Source organism: Ambystoma mexicanum, chromosome 4q (assembly GCF_040938575.1).
Source record: "Ambystoma mexicanum isolate Mex_15411 chromosome 4q, UKY_AmexF1_1, whole genome shotgun sequence".
Classification (NCBI taxonomy): domain Eukaryota; kingdom Metazoa; phylum Chordata; class Amphibia; order Caudata; family Ambystomatidae; genus Ambystoma; species Ambystoma mexicanum.
The window spans coordinates 123455929-123477409 of NC_090928.1; the positions used below are offsets into that span (position 1 = coordinate 123455929).

The 21481-nt window shown below is 44.8% G+C and overlaps 1 protein-coding gene across 3 annotated transcripts in view; it reads left to right on the forward strand.

Moving 5' to 3' along the window:
• KMO (kynurenine 3-monooxygenase) overlaps positions 1–21481 on the forward strand; it is a 387929-nt gene that overhangs the window by 281164 nt on the left and 85284 nt on the right. For all 3 annotated transcript variants that reach the window (XM_069607648.1, XM_069607647.1, XM_069607649.1), the window contains one exon: positions 14034–14155. In XM_069607648.1, coding sequence (XP_069463749.1) covers positions 14034–14155 — 122 coding nt within the window. The remainder of the gene's footprint in view (positions 1–14033; positions 14156–21481) is intronic.

Sequence of the window (21481 nt, forward strand, 5' to 3'; positions counted from 1 at the left end):
GCAACTAACCTTTATAACAATCCAGAAAGAATGTCTACAGACCACACCACCAAACAGCCAACCCTTGGAGGTCCGAAAACAAGACTACGAACCAAACTAAGTATTGCTGCTACCTCTGAGTTAGACTCCTCACAACTAACCATGGAACAATCACTTCTCAGAGCAACTAACCCAAAAGAGGCTGCAAAACACCCACCACAGAAGCTTGATCCGGCCCACCCAATTCGCCAAGATGCCAACAGCACAGCAGACTCAACACCAACACGATATCTCAAGAAACCCTTCAAACAGAGCCTGAACAAACAACCTCCTTTGTGACAGACTACCCACAACCTGAAGAAAAAAAACATCAAGCTAATTAACACACAAGCACAAATTCACATCTCCTGCAACCAGACCCATCAAGATGACCTCCAACCACGAATAACTCAAAATCTGCCAAAAAATGGAAAAACGGCAGAGACTACTATTGAACATCCGAGTGACATCATCAATCATGCCCGTGCCAATGCACAAACCCCAAAGACAAGCTTACAAACCACTGCGGAACCATAAAACCCACCAATCTCCACAACTGCCAACCAAGATGACCTACAACCACGAACAACCCAAATTCTACCAAAAAATAGAAAAACGTTGGAGATCATTATCGACCAGCCAAGTGATACCATTAATCAGCCCTGTGCCAATGCACAAACCCCAAAGACCAGTCTACAAACCACTGTAGAACCAGAAAACCCAGCAGCCCCCACACTCATTGAGGAAAGTCATGAAGGCTCCACCCCCACAGCAAAGTATCTCATTAACCAGGCACTGGGAAAAGAACCCCCATGCCCTAGTGCCTCAAGACACCAACCAAACGAACCTAGATCCAATAAAAACGTTCACGAGCTACCAAGCCCAGAAACCTTACCAACAAAGAAAGAAAAGGCAAGACTAGCTAAACTATCCTGGCTACAAACACACAACTCCCTTAAACTTGCACAACCACTAGAAAGCACTCTTAACAAAGATGCAACCAAGGCAGCAAGACTATCAATGGACATCACCGAAATCAAATCCATCATGACAAACATAGATAAAAGGAGAGAAATATTTGGCACCTTACCCAGCAATCCACATTTGCATTTAACCTCAAAACCGTGCATGATGCAAGCAACCCACCAACTGCCCTCACAACTGCACGTTAAAACAGAACTTGAAATATTACTGCTGATAAACAACTACCACCAAATCATTTCAACTACGACTCAGAAGACTCCTCCTACACTCCGAATCCAATGACCAAAAACCAACAACCTCCACCCCATTGTAAAGTTTCACAGAACAAAAATATTAACACAACACCGAAAGATTCTGATCCTGATGAACACAACAACCCAAGGATTCCCACTACCATGCTCGATTTGCAAAACATGCTCATCACAGTACTATCCCAATCAATGATTCCCTTTCTCAAACTGCATGAAACCATGAAAGACAATATCAGAGACCAAGCAACTCTCCTAGCCATGATACACGTTAAACAAACTTACACCGAAAATTTCATCTCCACCATTGAAACCCGTCTCAACATAGAAGCAGAACAATCAAACCGCTGGCAACAAAGACTATCTGAAACAGCAAGAGGCAATCAACAAGAAAAAGCCAAGCTAACATCTGAGGTACTATCCTTGTTGAAAGCACATCACCAACAACAAACAGCTCCTCACTCAAACCAACTAATCGACCAACCGACACCAACCCCTCTGATCCTGCATCTACTGCAACAATCGAATCCTGCAGCTCTGACTACCGATCAATGCCCCCAAAAAGAAACAACTGGAAACGTCCCCCCCTACAGCCGATAATTCAACAACCAATCCCGCTGAGCAAGAACCCCACAGATCCTTACCAGATCTTCTCAAAAGGGAAGAAAATGCCTGACCATAAACCAATACAATCGAAAAACAGCAAAAATAAAGCAAACAGGATCAAGAGCGTTCCTACGAACAGTGAAAGCCACTGACCTACCTAACACACCCCGAAAGGAAAGACACAAACCCTATCTACTTCGCCCATCAATCCAAGTCAAGAAAAACACAGAACCGCAACCCAGCCACAGATTCCGGCACTACAAACATCTCAGGACAACACACAGATCGACGAAGATTTTCTCAATCTAACCACCCATGGGGACCAAACATTGGAAGATACACCACCACCTGTACAACCCACAACTGCCTCAAGCTTCATAATAATAGATGAATACTCCTCTGAACCCCAAACAGCGACAGTAGACAATTCTGAAGAAATCTCAGACGTATTCTTGGAAAATATCAAAAGCGACCTAACAATGGCAGCATCGTATGAGCAAATTTCAGCTGATTCATTCAGATCACGATCACACAACCGCACTAAGGACAGTTGTACACTCCTCTCATTCATAAACCCCCTACAACAAAAACAAATTTATGCAATCAGCATTGAAAATGAAATCACCAGACCTGAGCCACTAATCCTCAACAGAACAAACATTCTACGGCTTTTCCGGGCAATACCACAGCTGGACAAAATAACTACAAGAGACATCAACTTGATAACATTCAAAGATGATCTACATCTAGACAAAATCAACGTGGAGCTACGTGATCCCACCGACCTAGAGTTGATACTATCTAGGCGCTCCCAACTCAAAAAGCTCAGATTCACATGCTGGGCCACCACAGAAACAAGAACAACCAACGTACACAACCCAAGCCAAAGCAAAGTTAAAGATTCCCACTCGCAACACCAACCTAGAACACAAACAGACAACGACAACAGACACCAACCAAGATCAGTCAGGAACCAGAGCCAACTGCGACATTCAAAACAATCCAGCAGATCAGAATGACCTTTCAAAAGAAACGACGACTTGGAAAATTCATACACAGAAACCGTATCTCCAGGAAACTCAACACCCTCTAGATCATAACAATTAACAAATCCAGAAACCACGTGGTCACTCTGCTCGTGGAATACCAGAGGAAACTCGCATCTTTTCAACAACCCCTCACAGGAACTCGAAAACTACCAAATCATATGCCTGCAAGAAACCTGGCTCAGCGAACCGCCAGCCTGTGACAGTTTCCTAACTTTTCTCAATCCTGCAATAGTCAAAAAGCAAGGTAGACCAGAGTCGGGCCTCCTCACCCTGATCAAGACTAACCCACAATGGACAGTATCGAGTACTGAAAACATCAACTCTTGGAACCAAATTACAACAATAACAAGCACAGAGCAACATCCAATAAAAAAATAACACAAACTAACAATTGCAATACTGAATTTATACTGGAATCCCACAGCAATAACAACTGAATCTTTCATTGACGGAGTCTTCATATCAATTGACAGAATTTCCGCGAATCACCAATCAGTTGAAACAATAATATGTGGAGACTTCAACATCAACCTATACTCGCAGGATGGCACCCTCCAAAGCCAAACACAACTATCACCACAAGCCAGAAGATGGATGAAAGAAATTACCACTCGCAACCTCATCCTCCTCGATCATGCAATGAATAACTCTACAAATTATATGCCAACATGGTCCAGAGGAACTTCAACTTCAATCATCGATTATATATTTCTATCACACAAACTGCATCGCGGACGACTGGAACAGATAAAAACCTAACCACCATGCCTACTAGAACTGGATGGCTCCTCAACCAGACTACACATCCCACAACCAGCAATGGCACATCTACCAAATATTCTCCAATCTTCCACCCTGAAAGATGCTGATAAATTGAAATACGAATGGATACTAATACCTTTCCAACAAACAGCCAAGAATCAACCACAGAAAACTCATCAACATACATACAACTAAGAAACAGCTGACAAGAAAACGTGTCTTTCAAAATCTATACGTCACCTGAAGAAAACAAAATCCGCAGAAAACATAGCACGGATAAAAAACCTGAAACAAGCATACTCCAACTGGAGAAAATCCCAATAAAAAAGCCTCCCAACAAGTTGACGCAGAAAACATAATGAAAACGTACAAGTTACACAACACGAGAGAACTCTGGAACCTGCTTAACGACAATTCGCAAAAAAAAATAAATTTACAGCTAACGTCTCAAAAGAAAAATGGATCTCACACTTCTCCAACATCTATGGTGCCCAACCAACTCAACACCCCTACAAAACGACCCCGAAAAAATCAAACTGGCAAGTAAAGGTAGAATACGACAAATTTATCCGCATGATCAAAAATCTAAACACCTCAAGAGCACCTGGTCCCGACGGCACTTCCAACGCTGTCATCAAACAAGATCCGCCGGCCTGTGCGAATTTCATGTGCCAGATCGTAGCCCTGATAGACACACTCAACCAAATTCCACATTCTTGGAGGACTGCTACAATCGTCCCCATCTATAAGCAAGGCTCTTGTGACGATCCACCGAATTTTTTCGCCCAATCGCACTACTTGACCCCCTTGGAAAACGTTTTGCGGCAACACTACTAAAGCAAATAACCACCTGGGCAACAGACAATGGCAGGTTCTCGGCTAGACAAACCTGCTTCACCCCCAATGTGGGAACAAACATCAATTTGATACTACTCCACCTAATAAAGCACAAAGCCATCAAAAACCACACCGCTGTACATGCCGCCTTCATAGACCTCAAGATGGCCTTTTGTCATGATCTCTGCTTCCAAAAGGTCAGGGTTTTCCCAACTCCCTTGGAAGCAGATCCATAACCCAGGTTCCGAGTGCCAACCAGTCCCAATTGGGACCTTTTGGACCCAGTCCTGGCGCCAGTGGCACCAGGCTCATAAATATGCCCAGTCCCAGCGCTGGAAGCGCCGGGCTCATAATGCTTGGGTGGACTTACCTTCAGCAGACCATGCTGCTTACTTGCCTGCCAGTTGAGCCTCTGATCCTCTTCTGTTTGGAACTACTTTTCCTGTTGGGTGGGGCTGGAGCCACTCCCTAGATTCAGAACACTGGAACTCTTCTGGAAGGCAGGAACTCTTTTCTTACCAGGAACTCTTTTCTTACTTGGGCGTGGCTGTGGAAGGAGACACCTAAGCACTACAGGAGGCTATTTAAACCACACCCGGTGGATGAATCTTGCTTTGCGTTATTCTGCAACCTCTGCAGCAGAACGCTCATCGTGTCTTCTGCATCCGGTCCTGGGCCTAAGGAAAAAGGCTTACCATCCTGAATCCAGTCTTCAGCAACATCTATAAAGACAAGAAAGAACAGGTTAGCATTCCGGCATCTGAAAGGCAAAGGCTTACCATCCTGAATCCAGCCTTCAGCAACACCTATAAAGACAAGAAAGAACAGGTTAGCATTCCGGCATCTGAAAGGCAAAGGCTTACCTACTCTTCGTGCGCTCCGGAGGTCTTCGGCGCTGCATCCCGCATCTGAAAGACAAAACAAGGTGCGTTTAAAGACATTGGGGAACTTTAATACTCACGTGCCATTACTCCTTTCCACATCTAATCCAGTGGGTATTCCGGCACCCTTCAGCCGCTCCGAACTCGTACCTGCAAAATAAAAAGACAGTTAGAGCGCATAGTGAAGCAGGCAACAAGCGCTTACTTACGTGCTTCCAGGCGCTTCTATTCATCACACGGGCTCCATCTTCAACTCACTTCAGCCCGTCATCCGCCATCGCCGGAACCCTGCAAAACAAGAGACATCATTACTAAAGACTTTAAAGACATTTGAATGACTCGAAACTTACCGTTCGTGCAGTAAACGACGGACAGCAGTCCTCTGAAGTCAAGAGGCCTGCGCTACCTATCCAGTGAAGAAACTGGTTACAGCACCCTGCCCTGAGGCAGATGGAGAGCTCGGCATTCACTTACCTAAGACATCTTACTCTACACGTCAGGCATACAGTGCACAGAGGTCCAGCCCAAAGAGCCAACCGGGTGCTACACATCACCTTTGAAGATACGGTAGTCGCCCAGTCAAGACCGGCTCCTCTGCGAGAATCAGGTGAGCGTTACAGAACGCAAAGCCTACCGCAAAACTCTCGCCCAGGCGCTATGGAAACCTCGGATACTGACCCCCTAGCCCGGTTACTTGGGGAACTAAGGGCAGAAGTGCATGCAGCTCGTCAGGAAACGAATGCTCTAAGAAGGGAACTAATTATTTCCAAGGAGAGAACAGACAATCTTGCTAGACAAGTGCTACAGTCACAAGCCGGACAGACCCCGTTACCCGCATCAGGGGCAAATCTTCCTTCAACATCCTCTATGAATCCAGTGCAGATCAACCTACCTGGGAATGTACCTCTGGCTCCGCCCGAACGATTTTCTGGTGACCCAAAGAGGTTTGCAGTATTTATCAATCAGTGCCGGTTGCACTTCTTATGCCGGCCAGCAGCCTTTCCAACTGATCAAGCAAAAGTAGCTTTTGTACTTTCGTACCTTAGTGGCAATGCGGCAGACTGGTCGATCCCTCTAGTTAATCAAGATGATCCGGTTCTCCATGATTTTCAAGCCTTTCAGCTTAGTATGAAAAAACTGTTCACAAGACATTCACAGGGGCAGGCCTTGGACAATGAGCTTCTTTCGTTGCGACAGGGTAATCAAGACCTTTTGGCTTATATTGCATCTTTCAATAGACTAATAGTGGAAACTCAATGGCCTGAGGACAAAAGGATTACGCTGTTTTATAGAGGTCTACGTGGAGAGCTCAAAGACGTTTTAGCCCAAGTAGTGAATCCCCCACAAGACTGTTCGGATTATATAGACTTGGTCGTTCAAATAGATCACAGGCTGCAGAACAGGAAGGCCGATCGTTCCAAGTTTGGTGCTCGAGTATTTTCCAAACCGCCAACTCCTTCCAAAGGAGTAGACTCCGGGGAACCCATGCAAATAGGGGGTCTGAAAGGTCCTCTAACACAAAGGGAGTGGGAAAGGAGGAAACAGTTGCAATTATGCCTATATTGCGGAAACTCAGGGCACTTTCTTCGAGACTGTCCGGTGAAACCTGCCAAGAAGGCAGTAGGAGCTGCAGTTACCAAAGTTACAAACTCTGAGCAGGGAAACGACCTCGCCCGACAAGAATAGAGGTCCTCTTGCCGAGCGTGAAAACCAGTTCCGTGACCTCGCATTTCGTGATACCTATGGTCCTCATTAGCCCTGATAATCCGGATCGATTACATGCAATTGAAGCTTACGTCGACAGCGGTGCCATCGGCAATTATGTGGATCATGAAATGGTTTTGAGGATAAATCTACCTCTTTGTCCCAAGGCTGTAAAGGACGTCATTACTACGGTGGATGGTACGGAGATAGCCTCCGGGCCAGTAACGCATACCACTCAAGAGGTGACGCTAGTAAGTCAAGATGGACACCATGAGAAGATCGTGTTCGATGTGATCAAGGCCCCTCAGTTTCAGATTATTCTAGGAATACCTTGGTTAGAGAAACACAATCCTCTGATCGATTGGCGAGCAAGAACGGTCCAGTTTCCAGAATGTGTCTCTACTTGTCACCCTCCACCTGGTGTTGCACTGGCAGCAATTTCTTCAGAGACTCCCCAGTTACCTCCCGAATACCTAGAATACCAAGATGTTTTCCGGAAGGATCAGGCTAACTCTCTACCTCCTCATAGGTCTTATGACTGCCAGATAGACCTGATACCTGGATCTACTCCTCCTTGTAGTAGAATTTATGCCCTCACCGAGCCTGAGAACCTTCACCTTCGACAATACCTGGATCAATACCTGGCAAATGGGTTTATTCGTCCTTCCAAGTCCCCTGCTTCTTCAGCTTTGTTCTTCGTTCCAAAAAAGGAAGGAGACCTTAGAACTTGTATCGATTATCGCTCCCTGAACCAGATCACCGTTAAGAATAGATATCCGTTACCTTTGATCCCTGAACTCCTGGACCAAGTCAGAAAAGCATGCATATATACAAAGCTGGATCTTAGAGGAGCTTACCACTTGGTACGAGTAAAAGAGGGCGATGAATGGAAGACGGCCTTCCGCACCAAGTATGGGCTATTTGAATATCAGGTCATGCCCTTCGGACTTTGCAATGCCCCGGCCGCCTTTCAATATTTTATGAACGATGTCCTCAGAGAGCTCATAGATGTATGTGTTGTTGTTTACATTGACGACATCCTCGTTTATTCTTCATCGGAATCTGAACATCGGAAACATGTGAAAATGGTCCTCGAAAGATTGCGTCAACACAAACTTTTCGCTAAGTTGGAAAAATGTGTTTTCAACGTGACTGAAGTTGAATTCTTGGGATTCATATTATCACCTGGCGGAGTGCGTATGGATTCAAAGAAGGTCGATGCAGTTCTCAAATGGCCATCCCCATCCTCCGTAAAAGGTGTGCAAAGCATGTTAGGCTTCGCTAATTTTTACCGCAGGTTTATCCCCGAATTCTCTCGAATAGTCCAGCCCATCACTGCCTTGTTAAAGAAAAACAAACGTTTTGAATGGTCTACCGAGGCGGAACAAGCTTTCCAGGATTTGAAGACTAAATTTATCTCTGCACCAATCTTAAAACACCCTCGCCCCGAACTCCCCTACATCGTGGAAACTGATGCTTCAAGCCTTGCCATGGGGGCAGTTCTATCACAAAAGGACCCGGTAACCAATCAGTTGCATCCCGTGGCATTTTGGTCCCGCAAATTCTCGCCTCCTGAAATCAATTACACGATTACTGACAAGGAACTTCTGGCTATCAAGTCTGCCTTTAAGGCTTGGCGGCATTATCTGCTGGGGGCCCGACACACCGTTACTGTGATTACGGATCACCGAAACCTGCAATATTTGAAGACCGCAAAAGCCCAATCCTCTAGACAACTCCGTTGGGCATTATTCTTTGCCGAGTTTGACTTCATAATTACCTATCGACCTGGTACAAAGAACGGTAAAGCCGATGCCCTTTCTCGGATGGGAGTGGAAGAACACTTGGTCAACCCTAAACCTGTACCAATCATTCCCGAACAAAGAATTCTGGGTGTAATCGCCACAGAATCCATAGAGGAAGTTAAGGATAAAGCCAGGCAACTTGTAACTCCAGCAGACATACAGAATTGGCATCTGCAGGGAAAGGACTTTGCAGTAAAGGACAACTTATTGTATTTCCAAGAACGATTATACCTACCCAGCACAGATTTACAGAAAAAAGTAATCTCTTGTTATCACGACTCTTTAATGGAAGGTCATCCCGGTATAGCCAAGACCTCAGAAAAGATCAAGCGCTACTTCTGGTGGCCGTCTTGGAAAAAAGATATCAGAGACTTTATAATGTCCTGTGGAGTATGCGCCCAAAACAAGAGTCAAAAGGAAAGACCAGCAGGCCTCTTACGCCCTATTGACATCCCACCTCGCCCTTGGCATACGCTTTCTATGGACTTCATCACCGATCTACCTCCATGCTCCGGATACAATACGATTCTAGTAATCGTGGACTTATTCTCCAAGATGGCGCATTTCATTCCGCTCAAAGGCTTGCCAACAGCAGCAACTCTGGCCCGAGAATTTCTCGAAAACATCGTCCGACTGCACGGTTTTCCTTCGGTTCTGATTTCGGATCGAGGTAGTCAATTTATTTCTCATTTTTGGCGAAGTTGCTGTCGGTCAGCTCAAATTGATGTGAGACTATCGACCAGTCACCACCCTCAGACCGACGGACAAACCGAGAGGACCAATCAAACTCTGGAACAGTATTTACGCTGCATGCTGCAACAAACTGAAAAAACTTGGAAAGATATCCTTTGGATAGCCGAGTATGCCTACAATAACTCTGTCCATTCGGGAACTGGGAAAACCCCGTTTTTTCTTTTGTACGACAGTCACCCTCGAACCTCGGAGTTGGATCCCCTCCAAGATCTTGAAACACCAGCAGTAGACTACCTGCATTCTACAATCACCCAAGCCTTTAAGGAAGCTGTTTCTCACCTTCAAAGGGCTAAAGAACAATACAAGAAAGGAGCAGATCAACATCGGAAGGAAGCCCCTCACTATCAAGTAGGGGATCAAGTCTGGTTATCCACCAAATATCTATCTCTAAAAGGGCCACGCACATTCAACCCAAGATACCTTGGTCCCTATTCCATCACTACCATAGTAAACCCAGTAGCGGTCAAGTTGGACTTGCCCCCGCACATGAAGATACATCCGGTCTTCCACGTCTCTCTATTAAAACCCGTGCAACCTCAAACCCGACTAACCAAATCTCCAAAACCTATCCTAGTGGATGGAGAACTCGAGTTTGAAGTCAAAAGCATTCTGGACTCCAAGATCTCCAAATCTAAACTATTCTACCTAATTGACTGGAAAGGCTACGGCCCCCAAGAGAGATCCTGGGAACCTGCTGAATATGTCCACGCTCCTCGCCTAATCAAAAGATTTCACCGAACATTTCCTGACAAGCCAAAACCCCCGGAGAAGCCCGGTTTGGGAGGGGCCTTGAGGGGGGGTACTGTCATGATCTCTGCTTCCAAAAGGTCAGGGTTTTCCCAACTCCCTTGGAAGCAGATCCATAACCCAGGTTCCGAGTGCCAACCAGTCCCAATTGGGACCTTTTGGACCCAGTCCTGGCGCCAGTGGCACCAGGCTCATAAATATGCCCAGTCCCAGCGCTGGAAGCGCCGGGCTCATAATGCTTGGGTGGACTTACCTTCAGCAGACCATGCTGCTTACTTGCCTGCCAGTTGAGCCTCTGATCCTCTTCTGTTTGGAACTACTTTTCCTGTTGGGTGGGGCTGGAGCCACTCCCTAGATTCAGAACACTGGAACTCTTCTGGAAGGCAGGAACTCTTTTCTTACCAGGAACTCTTTTCTTACTTGAGCGTGGCTGTGGAAGGAGACACCTAAGCACTACAGGAGGCTATTTAAACCACACCCGGTGGATGAATCTTGCTTTGCGTTATTCTGCAACCTCTGCAGCAGAACGCTCATCGTGTCTTCTGCATCCGGTCCTGGGCCTAAGGAAAAAGGCTTACCATCCTGAATCCAGTCTTCAGCAACACCTATAAAGACAAGAAAGAACAGGTTAGCATTCCGGCATCTGAAAGGCAAAGGCTTACCATCCTGAATCCAGTCTTCAGCAACACCTATAAAGACAAGAAAGAACAGGTTAGCATTCCGGCATCTGAAAGGCAAAGGCTTACCTACTCTTCGTGCGCTCCGGAGGTCTTCGGCGCTGCATCCCGCATCTGAAAGACAAAACAAGGTGCGTTTAAAGACATTGGGGAACTTTAATACTCACGTGCCATTACTCCTTTCCACATCTAATCCAGTGGGTATTCCGGCACCCTTCAGCCGCTCCGAACTCGTACCTGCAAAATAAAAAGACAGTTAGAGCGCATAGTGAAGCAGGCAACAAGCGCTTACTTACGTGCTTCCAGGCGCTTCTATTCATCACACGGGCTCCATCTTCAACTCACTTCAGCCCGTCATCCGCCATCGCCGGAACCCTGCAAAACAAGAGACATCATTACTAAAGACTTTAAAGACATTTGAATGACTCGAAACTTACCGTTCGTGCAGTAAACGACGGACAGCAGTCCTCTGAAGTCAAGAGGCCTGCGCTACCTATCCAGTGAAGAAACTGGTTACAGCACCCTGCCCTGAGGCAGATGGAGAGCTCGGCATTCACTTACCTAAGACATCTTACTCTACACGTCAGGCATACAGTGCACAGAGGTCCAGCCCAAAGAGCCAACCGGGTGCTACACATCACCTTTGAAGATACGGTAGTCGCCCAGTCAAGACCGGCGCCTCTGCGAGAATCAGGTGAGCGTTACACCTTTGATGCCATATCAAGAGAAAAACCTTGGTCCAAACTCAAAGCATGGAAGTGCCCATCAAACATCCGGGAGCCAATAAAATTATTATACTCGGAAACATCAATCAAGGTGAGACTATCCAAACAAGGTACCACTACCAACGCCATCACTACGGTAAACGGATTAAAACAAGGATGCACCCTTGCGGTAACCCTATACAACCTCTTTACAGCTGACATCGAGGAACATCTAACCAGCAACCGAACCAATCCTCCTAAAATAAACTCAATACCAGTTCCCGCTATGGCATATGCTGACGACATCATCCTCCTCAATAAAACAACCTCTGGATTACAAGCAGCCCTGACAGCATTAAGCAGATACATGAACACAAATGAACTAGCGATCAACATCGCAAAAACCAAGACAATGACATTAACCAAACCACCATCCAAAAAAGTAAAACAACCCACCTTCAACATCGATGGAAATTAACTGGAAACCATGACAATCTTCAAATATCTCGGCATACCAATAAATCAGTGAAATCGGAAGAACAATGGCTGGACAAAATAGAACAAACATCACAAACCCTGGCACGACAAGGATGCCTTCTTCATCGGAAATATGGGAAATTCTTCTTCAGACCAATCATTGCCTACTACAGACAAAAATACATTCCCATTATTACTTATGGCACTGAAGCAATGATGAATGCAGGCACAGTAAACTGGATGAAATATGAAGCAATCTTCTGCTGCAAAATCCTCCATCTCCCGCTGTCATACCCAATGCCAAGAATAAGACACGAAATGGCAACCCAATCAATTGCATCCATCGTACTCTGGAAGAGACTAGATATATTTTGGAAAATCCTGTCTGACCAGAAAACCCCGGCCATACAAATTCTGAGAGCACACACAAATACCTTCAACAACACGTTACTACAAGAATGGAAACAAACCTTAATGAAGAAAATTGCAAACAAGGCTATATCGGAAGAACTACTAACTCTCCGCCCACAACATGCAAAAATCAAACTTCAACGAAATGACTGGATAAAAACGATCCAAACCAAAAACACCTATCAACAGAACCACCAGTGCACCGTAGATACCCGAAGAATCCATGAGCTACCACCATATCTCCAAGTGTTCCCAGATCCAACCATCAGAATAACATTTCTAAGAATACGCCTGAACGGCCTACCCACCAACTCACATCTCACTACAACCAGACAGATCTCCATTACAAACAACTATTGCCGCTTCTGCAAGGTCAAAACAACTCCTGAAACCCTATTTCACCTTGTGATGGAATGCCTGACACTTTCAAGCCAACGCAAACAATTTGGTGCCTTCTTTGAACTTTCAGCACAGCAAATGGACACTGAAGAAAGATGGGCAACCCTACTCAGCGGGCAAAACAATAAATACACATACAAAATCACTTTATTTCTCAGCACTATCTTGGAACTCAGCAAGAGAACCCCCTGAGGCACACTTCACTTAAGATTCTATCAAAGTATTTAAGAACAAATGAAAAAGTTTACAAATAAACTAAATCATAAAAAATAAGCTATTTATTGTTATTTTCCCCAGAATATGCTTCCCTGAGGAAATGTTATTTGCTGCCACTTTTCTGGAAGAGGGAAATTAGATAAACCACAGCAGCTGTATCATTTTCTAAAAATACTTAGGATGTGAATTCAGTTTATTTTATGTCAAAGTTTCTTCAGAGAGCCTGGATGGTAAGAGCTAAAAGTGTAACATAAGCAGGTGAAAGTTGTAATGGTAATTTTAATGGATTTTAATATATAATGATGATGCTTTTTAGATTGATTTTTTTTAAAGGAATTGTTGTGTGATGCATGTGATCGCTGATTATGGATTCCTGGTATTGCTATATTTTTTATCGGAATGTGTTGTAATTTTGCTTTTATGGTTTTAAAGCCGAATAAAGTTGTATTTGAACATAAGGTGTAGTATTCGGAATGCAGTCAATACCTTTAGTTATTGGCTGAACTCTGAACTTTCTGACTAGCTGAGAGGAGATCAATGACCTTAATGAGCTGGTACAGCATTAATAGATCAAACACACCTGAGCGAGTTTTGCAGACTGTTGTCAATTGTCTGATCATACGTGTGATGGATTGTGACTTCTCTCAGCTGAAAATCAAACTGTCCCAATGCCATATCAGCATTCATTTTCTGGGAATAAACTGAGCTCCTCTTGTTCATATACAGTGAAATTCAAGTTGTTTTTAATCCTACAGGATAAATCGTTCACATGCACTCTCTTCATGCCATTCGAAATCTTCGAACAGCTCACCACAGGCGAAGATGTGATGGATTTCTTCAAAACGTACTTCCCAGACTCGATTCCACTAATTGGCGAGTAAGTTGTGTTTTCTTATATTTTAACGAAAACAATCGCTCTCATTTTTAGGTCTGTGTGCATTGCCTGCAGAGGACAATGGCTGCTTATATTTGCGTCTTCGTGGCCCTGTGAATGCAATTTCCATTGTATTGTGCACTAGGTGTAAGAAGCAAAATAAATAGAAAAAAACCCTTAGAGACAAGGGTCCTCATTACGACCCAGGCGTTAAGGGGTTAACGACGCCTTTAAAGGTTGCGGCTCGGTTTACCCCTTAAAGGCTTATTACGAGGTCCCTTTGCGGCTCCCGTACTTAACGGCTGGTCTGTACCAGCCGTTAAGGTAGGGACACGCAAAGGACCTTGAAGGTAATTACGGTACCGCAATTTGCGGTACCGTAATTACCACCTTCCCCATTCCCATTGAGCCCTATGGGGCAAAAATGGGAATGGGGAAGGGCCAATGGTAAATGGGGAATTACTGCCCCGCCAACCTTGGAATGGGGTGGTAATTCCCCAATTCACCATGGCAGATTCGGTAAGTTACCGGCGTTAACCATGGCGCTAATAGCCATGTTTACAAATAAACATGGCTAATAGCGCCATGGTTAACGCCAGGGTCGTAACGAGGCCCAAAGTGTTGACACTCAGGGAAATAAAGAAATTGGTAAGGAATCAGCAGAGGCAGTGTCACAGATGTACCAGTACCACATGTATTCTGACGTCACTGGGGGATAAAATGCCTAACCAAAAATAGGCTGTTCTATGTAGGGGAAGGTACCTAGGCAGGAGGGTCTACTATTACGTTTTAGCACACACTGTGCCGTACCAGAGAAGAAATATCCATTTGCATATCAGTCTCGTCCCTCCCACAAGGACAGTCCAGCACCAAAATACTCGTCAATTCTCCTCTGAGCAAGAGTGCCAAATAGAAGCAAAGCCTTGGCACTGAGGGAAATAAAACAGGGAACTACGCTGACAGCAGGGACAATGCCACAATTATGTGTTAGATTTAGGGGTCATGCAAATTGAATCAACTACAGATATTTTAAATGACGCTCATACAAACTTGAAGAGTGTTCAAAAGATGATTTAATCTAAACTGGTCTTGAAAAATCAAAAAGTTGATTCGATAGTCAAAGACTGCTTTGGTTTCATAAAGCCATTTGATGTTTTCTCAAAATTGTGCTAGAAAGATTCTTTATCTTGTTTTGTTTTCAGGAAAAACACCTTCTGTGTTCTAAAGAATAATTGGATACAAATTTGATGTTTTCTCAAAATTGTGTTGGAGTAATCTTTATCTCCCCGAGGTGGTTTTCAATAGTTTGGAATCCTTTTAAACTCAGGTGTCCCTATTATGGGATACAGTCTTTGTATACAAATGGCCTCATCACGAGTTTGGCGGTAACCCTTAAATGCAGCGGTAGCGCTATTACCGCCGCATTTAAGGGACCGCCAAATCACGGGTTTGGCAGATTTCCCCCCAGCTCTAAGCTGGGGGGAAATCCGCCAAAATTTCACGCTCATACCGCCGGCAGTAAGAGCGTGAACATTCCCCATTGAGCCCAATGAGGAATGGGGAATTCCCGAATGGGCTCAGTGGGGAATGGGCAATACCCGTTCCGCCAAACCCGTGATCCGGCACTATTAGCGCCGGGGGGTTTGGTGGTAGGGCTAGTAACGCCGGTGCTAATAGCGCCGGCGTTACCGCCCAACTCGTGATGAAGGCCCAAAGACTTTTGTGACCGATAAAATCTTCTGTTTGTAACAACCTCTTTATAACAGCCTCAGATGGTTTTCAATAGTTTGGAATCCTTTTAAGCTCAGGTGTCCCTATTTTGGGATCGAGTTATGTATACAAAGACTTCTTGTGTCAGAATAATCTTCTGTTTATGACAACCTCTTTATAACAGCCTCAACACGTGTTTCCCCACTATGGCTAAAGTGGATTCGCAGGAGGATTAGTTGAATATTTCCTGTTAGTAGGTTCCTATGCATAAAGTATTTGGTTGGGTTTGTCGCTCGATATTGGAAGGGTGGATCCTTAGTTGTTGAAAGGAGAAAACGTTGTGGATACAATTGTCCAATATACATGAAGGCTGCAATCCGCAATGCCACACTTATTCTGACATCACTGGAGGATGACATGCTTGTTTGTGAAGCTGAGCAGAGAGTGTCAAATGTTACCAAACAAAGGGTTCAGGACAAGGGCTTTCAACAATCCATCTTCACAGGTTTTTAGTGTTGTAATGATTAGCCTAAGTCTCAGCCTTCACCCCCTCAAGCCTCATTTCTCTCGCTTCACCTGAAAAACATCTACAATCTCTTAGCCACCCTCCTGTGCTAAACACGCCCCAACTAAAGTTCTCCCCATCTTGTTCATATGGTTGTGCTAGACACCCAAATCCACAGAACGGTCACCCGATCTCCAAATAAAAACCTCCTTACAGGGCGCTAGCCATCAACTCACACACTCTGAGGTGGCTAACTCGGGCACAGTGTGTTTCCTTTTGATCGCAGAAAAAGTGGTTAAAAAATCCAGAGAAGGAAAATCGAGGGTGCTTCTTGCATTGCTTCTGGACACCCCTCGTCCATCTGCCTCACTCTCTGGAGCATTGGTGCCAGCTGTAGGTATATACTAATGTACGCGCAAGACCCCAGCAGGCCATAAAATGTGCAGCTGTAACTAGTCATTGCAAATTATACGCGGAAGAAATGGTATGTTGTGTGCATGTTGAGAGCTGGCATTTGTGCCAGGGTGCAAGTGCCTTTTATGCCTGGCTAGTAGTATGCCAATATACATTTTTATCCTACACCTCATGTAAATTGTAGCATTGGAGGATGAGACTGCGGTCAGGGTAATATAATCACAACAGAAAAGACTTACCTCAATATGTCCGTCATTTTATTCCACCGCAGGAGTAATACTTTGTCAACGCTCTCCAGACCGGGGTGCAAATGCATAGGAAGATTTGGAGGAAATCCAAATGTGACCAATGTGTGCTGTGTTCATTCAAAATCTGCCACCAAACTCTAAAGCAGACAGGTGTAAGAAAAAAATGAGGCACATGATCAAGGTCGAAAGACATAACAATGATAGAGTTTTGTTCAGATATCTTCGTTACTACAAGCACTTCAGAAACACATTCTTCCGTCCCATGCTTTTGTAACTCGCTTCTTTGATAACAGGTTACAGATCTCACATGCTATTCTACCCACAGATAGGGGTTGCACCTGTACAACCAATACCACTTAAGCCTCAGACCAAGCAAGGGATCATTATCATAAAATATTGCCCACCTCCCATGTTAGGGCTTGAGGCAAAGTAGAGGGCCATTCGTTAAGGAAGGGGAATTGAGGGGATAACATAGTTTTTTTTAGCAATACAAGTGTTATCAGTCAATATCAGAGACTTTTGACTGCATTCTAGGCAAAGCATTGGCTCAGACCAGGCCATGGCCATTAATATCCATGCACTGCATTCAATGTCCCTTTGAAACACCAATGCTCCAATGTTATTTTGCATGTAAAATATCTGTCCCTAGGCTGCAGATATCACTTTGAGTTGGGTTTGCAACCTATAATTCGTAGGACTAAAATAATGCAGCTAATTCTGTTACTGTCTGTTTTTTCATCTGCCACCAAACTCATAATGATGCCCATGATATTAATAAGGATATTGTGCAATGTATTATTCGGGTTCAGCTAACACACCATATTACTACACAGCATTCATCAAGATTCATTTTTGTCAAGGGTTAATTTCCCTTAGAAACAAGAATATAAACCAATATTAACCCCTCTTATTCCCACTTTGGGACACTTCCTTTACCTCCTTTTTGAGGTTTGTCTGTTTCTTTCTTTCTTTTTCAGTACTGTGTCTCTACTGGAGTATATGTAATGCACATTTCTGTCTTGGGTTTCTGTGTGCATAGGCATTGTTCTGTCTTCCAGCATGTGGCATTCTAATCTCTTTCTCACTGGACTCTGTAACTTCACATGCCTCTATCAATGTTCTGCTGCTTCAAGAATTTGCCTCCGCATCCCAGAGTGCAGCGTTTCACGCTCCAGCTCCGTTTCAAGGGGCTCTTTTCCTCCACCAATATTCAGGGCAACATGATTGACTCCTTCTTCCTCTCCTGACACCTAGGGATTGGCCTCTTTGTTGAAGATTACTTTTGTAGTCTCCAACATGGGCTCCGCTATATCAGGGTTCAGTTTATCACTGTTCCTCACATTGCCTTGGCTGATGCATGTGAATTTGCTTCTGTATTGCAGGAAGAAGTGCCCTGCTTTCCTGCACTCACAGAACACCCTATATCTCTAGCACAGTCTATTGTTTCCTCGAAGGTTGATCCTGCAGCATATTGCTCTTTCTCTCACCCTCTGAACTCTCCCACTCCTAGCCAGGGCAGTTGAGCTTATTGTGGTCAGAGGGGTCACTGGAGTTGGAGTCTTCCTCCCAGCATTACGCACTACTCTCTCCTGGTTACCTTCTGATTTCTCTTTATCATGGTATCTGTCAACCCCTGGTTCTCCAAGGTGTGCCACTCCTTGGAACTTCCCGCTATGTGTTTCTTCCTGATGTGTGTGCTTGTCCACTGAACAAGTTCTCTTGCTCTCTGGGTTCTTTGCCAGGTGCTTTTTCTACACTTCCATCATCTCCACTCTGGATTTCTGGATTTCCTGAGCTTACCCTCGCCTGTCTGCTCCATACAAAAGCTGCTCCTGTCTTGCCAGAAGTCTTGTGACTCCCCCTCCAGGCTTCAGCTGGCAGGATCTCTTCGCTGCTCAGGCCCTTCCCTCGGGTGGATCTCCTGGTTTGTTCTTTCTGGGTGGATTTAAGCCTCAAAGGCTGGCTTGATGGATACAGGGATCGGCACGAGGAACCTGTTTATTGTGGGAGCCAACCCGTCTTCCGTCTCTTACTCAGCTGATCATGAATTAGGCCACCTTCTCCTCAAGCAAGGGCCCTGTATCTGACACAGACTACAAAGACTCTGTCAGCTGCCTCTGCTCCAGCATCCAGTCTTGCAATTTCCCACTATCCACACACCTGCTCCTTGAGCTGGTTTGAGACATGAGGTCTTCCTCTCATTTGCATATGCCCGCTACCATGTCTGTGGTGCAGCCCACAACCACAACAGACAATGAAGAGGTCGTACTCACAAGGACATGTAGATGCTAATTCCGCAGACCCAAAGAAGCCAGAAAGTTCCCCCCTACTATGCCAAACAAAGTTATAATCTGCAGCAGGTGGATATGAAGTAAGGTTTTTGCATATAGGATTTGACTCTAGTAAGATTGAGAACATTTCGAACCCTTCTGAAACCATCTTTACCCTAACTAGGATGGAACATGCAAGACTCCCTTTCCTGCTCATGTGCTGGTGCCAGGATTGCCAACTTCTTATTGAAACGCCTCCTGCAGGACAGCTCACTTCACCGCATTTTGTGGAATAAAACATAGACATGATGCTTGACTGTAGAATAACAAAGTCACATTTTTCGATGTGGCCCTTTTCCGTATGTAAAGTCAACAGTGATTTGTGATGGAAATCACCATGAATTACCAGAGGCTTTGGATACTTCTTTTTATTGGACCCACTAGATGTACTCCTTTCCTGGCATAGACTGGCATGTAGCGTTTATGGCCACTGTGTAATGTGAGAACCACCTGAAGATGTCTTTGAATGTGGCTTCCATGCCTGCTCAGGAAGGTGGACATGGCCAGCCCAAACTAAGCCAGGCTCGAGCTAAGCGAGGGCCTCAGCTTGGGCTGTAGGCCGTTACCGGCCATGTCCGCTCTCCTGGTCAGGCATGAAAGCCATTTGCACCCCAGGGTTCAGCCGGGGTGCAAATGGCTTGCACCAAATATGAAGTGAGCTTATGGTGACATGCTGCGTTTTACAGGGCCTCATCACGAGTTGGGCTGTAGCCCTTAAATGCAGTGGTAACGGCTATCACAGTCAGCGGTATTACAGCCGGGAATACAGCCCAACTTGTGATGAGGCCCTAAGACTGGTAAATATTTTGTCCCCTGACACCATGGGGCACGTGCATTTTTCTTAAATCGAGGATGTAAACGAAGGAATGCGCCCTGCAGGACTAGTGCGATTTTTACAAATTTGCAAGACCTGTTTAATTATTTGTATTCATGTGTAAGATAGTTACAACCAGGGGTGGACTGGGAACCAATGGTGGCCCACGAAAAGTTTAGCAAACTGGTCCCATATTAGAATGTGCGACCAAACGTATCAAGCAAGACCAACTCCTTTAAGTATAGGTTTGGGGTATTCTTCAAAGAAAATGTGGAAAACATTGGTACAAATGTTGAATTTTAAAGGACATGTGTCGCTTTATAAAGATTGAAGTGTAGTTAAATATAACACAAAACTAGCATGTAAGTTTGTTAAGAGTTAGGATTAGCATACTGGAAGCCATGGAATACATCTTTTACTTTCAATGAGTGTGGGGAGGAGGAGGAGAGATGGAAGGAAGGGGGTCATTGTGGATTGGAAAGAGGGAGAAAAGGAGAAATAAAATCAGGGTACCTACACAGAAGTGGATGTTGGCGACTTCATCAATGATGTGCACGTTGCTGCTTTCGTCGACAATGCTCTCGTTGACTCAGTTGACCTGGCATGCTGCAAGGTCTTAGATAGCTTCTCCGGACTTGTCCGTTGTCGGTTTATCCGCAGACACACAGAGGTTGGACAGGGCTAGGGACCTTCTCTTTGAAGATTTTATTCGATTTGATTTTTTACATTTATAAAGCACACCAAACAAAATGAACCGTATATCGGCGCAGATGACACAACTAAAGGTAGATAAAAAAATAGAGAAAGATCCCAGATGAAATAGGACCATCTACCTAAAAAGGAAAGTCTTCAGTGCCTGGTGAAATTGAAGCAGTGAGCTCATGTTTCTTAATGATAGCGGCAGAAAATTCCACAACCTCGGACCAAAGACTGAGAATCTTCTGTCACCTCTGGTTGTAAAAATCGAGTGAGGGATAGTAAGGAGATGTCTGTCACAAGATCGCAGTTGTCTCATAGGTTGATATGGCTGTATTAGCTCTTCTAAATACAGCGGAGCAATACCATTAACGCATTTATAGACAATACAAGCTGTCTTGAATTTGATACGATCATCGACTGCAATGCAGCTTCCTGCGAAAAGGTGAAACATGATCAGTTTTCCTCAACCTAAATATTAGTCTGTTGGCCGCATTTTGTGCCCTCTGAAGCTGTTTGGTAGGAATACCCAACAATTGACTGTTGCAATAGTCTAAGTGGGCACTAGTTAAAGCTCCTACCACAGATGCATGATCTTTGGTTGGTATATAG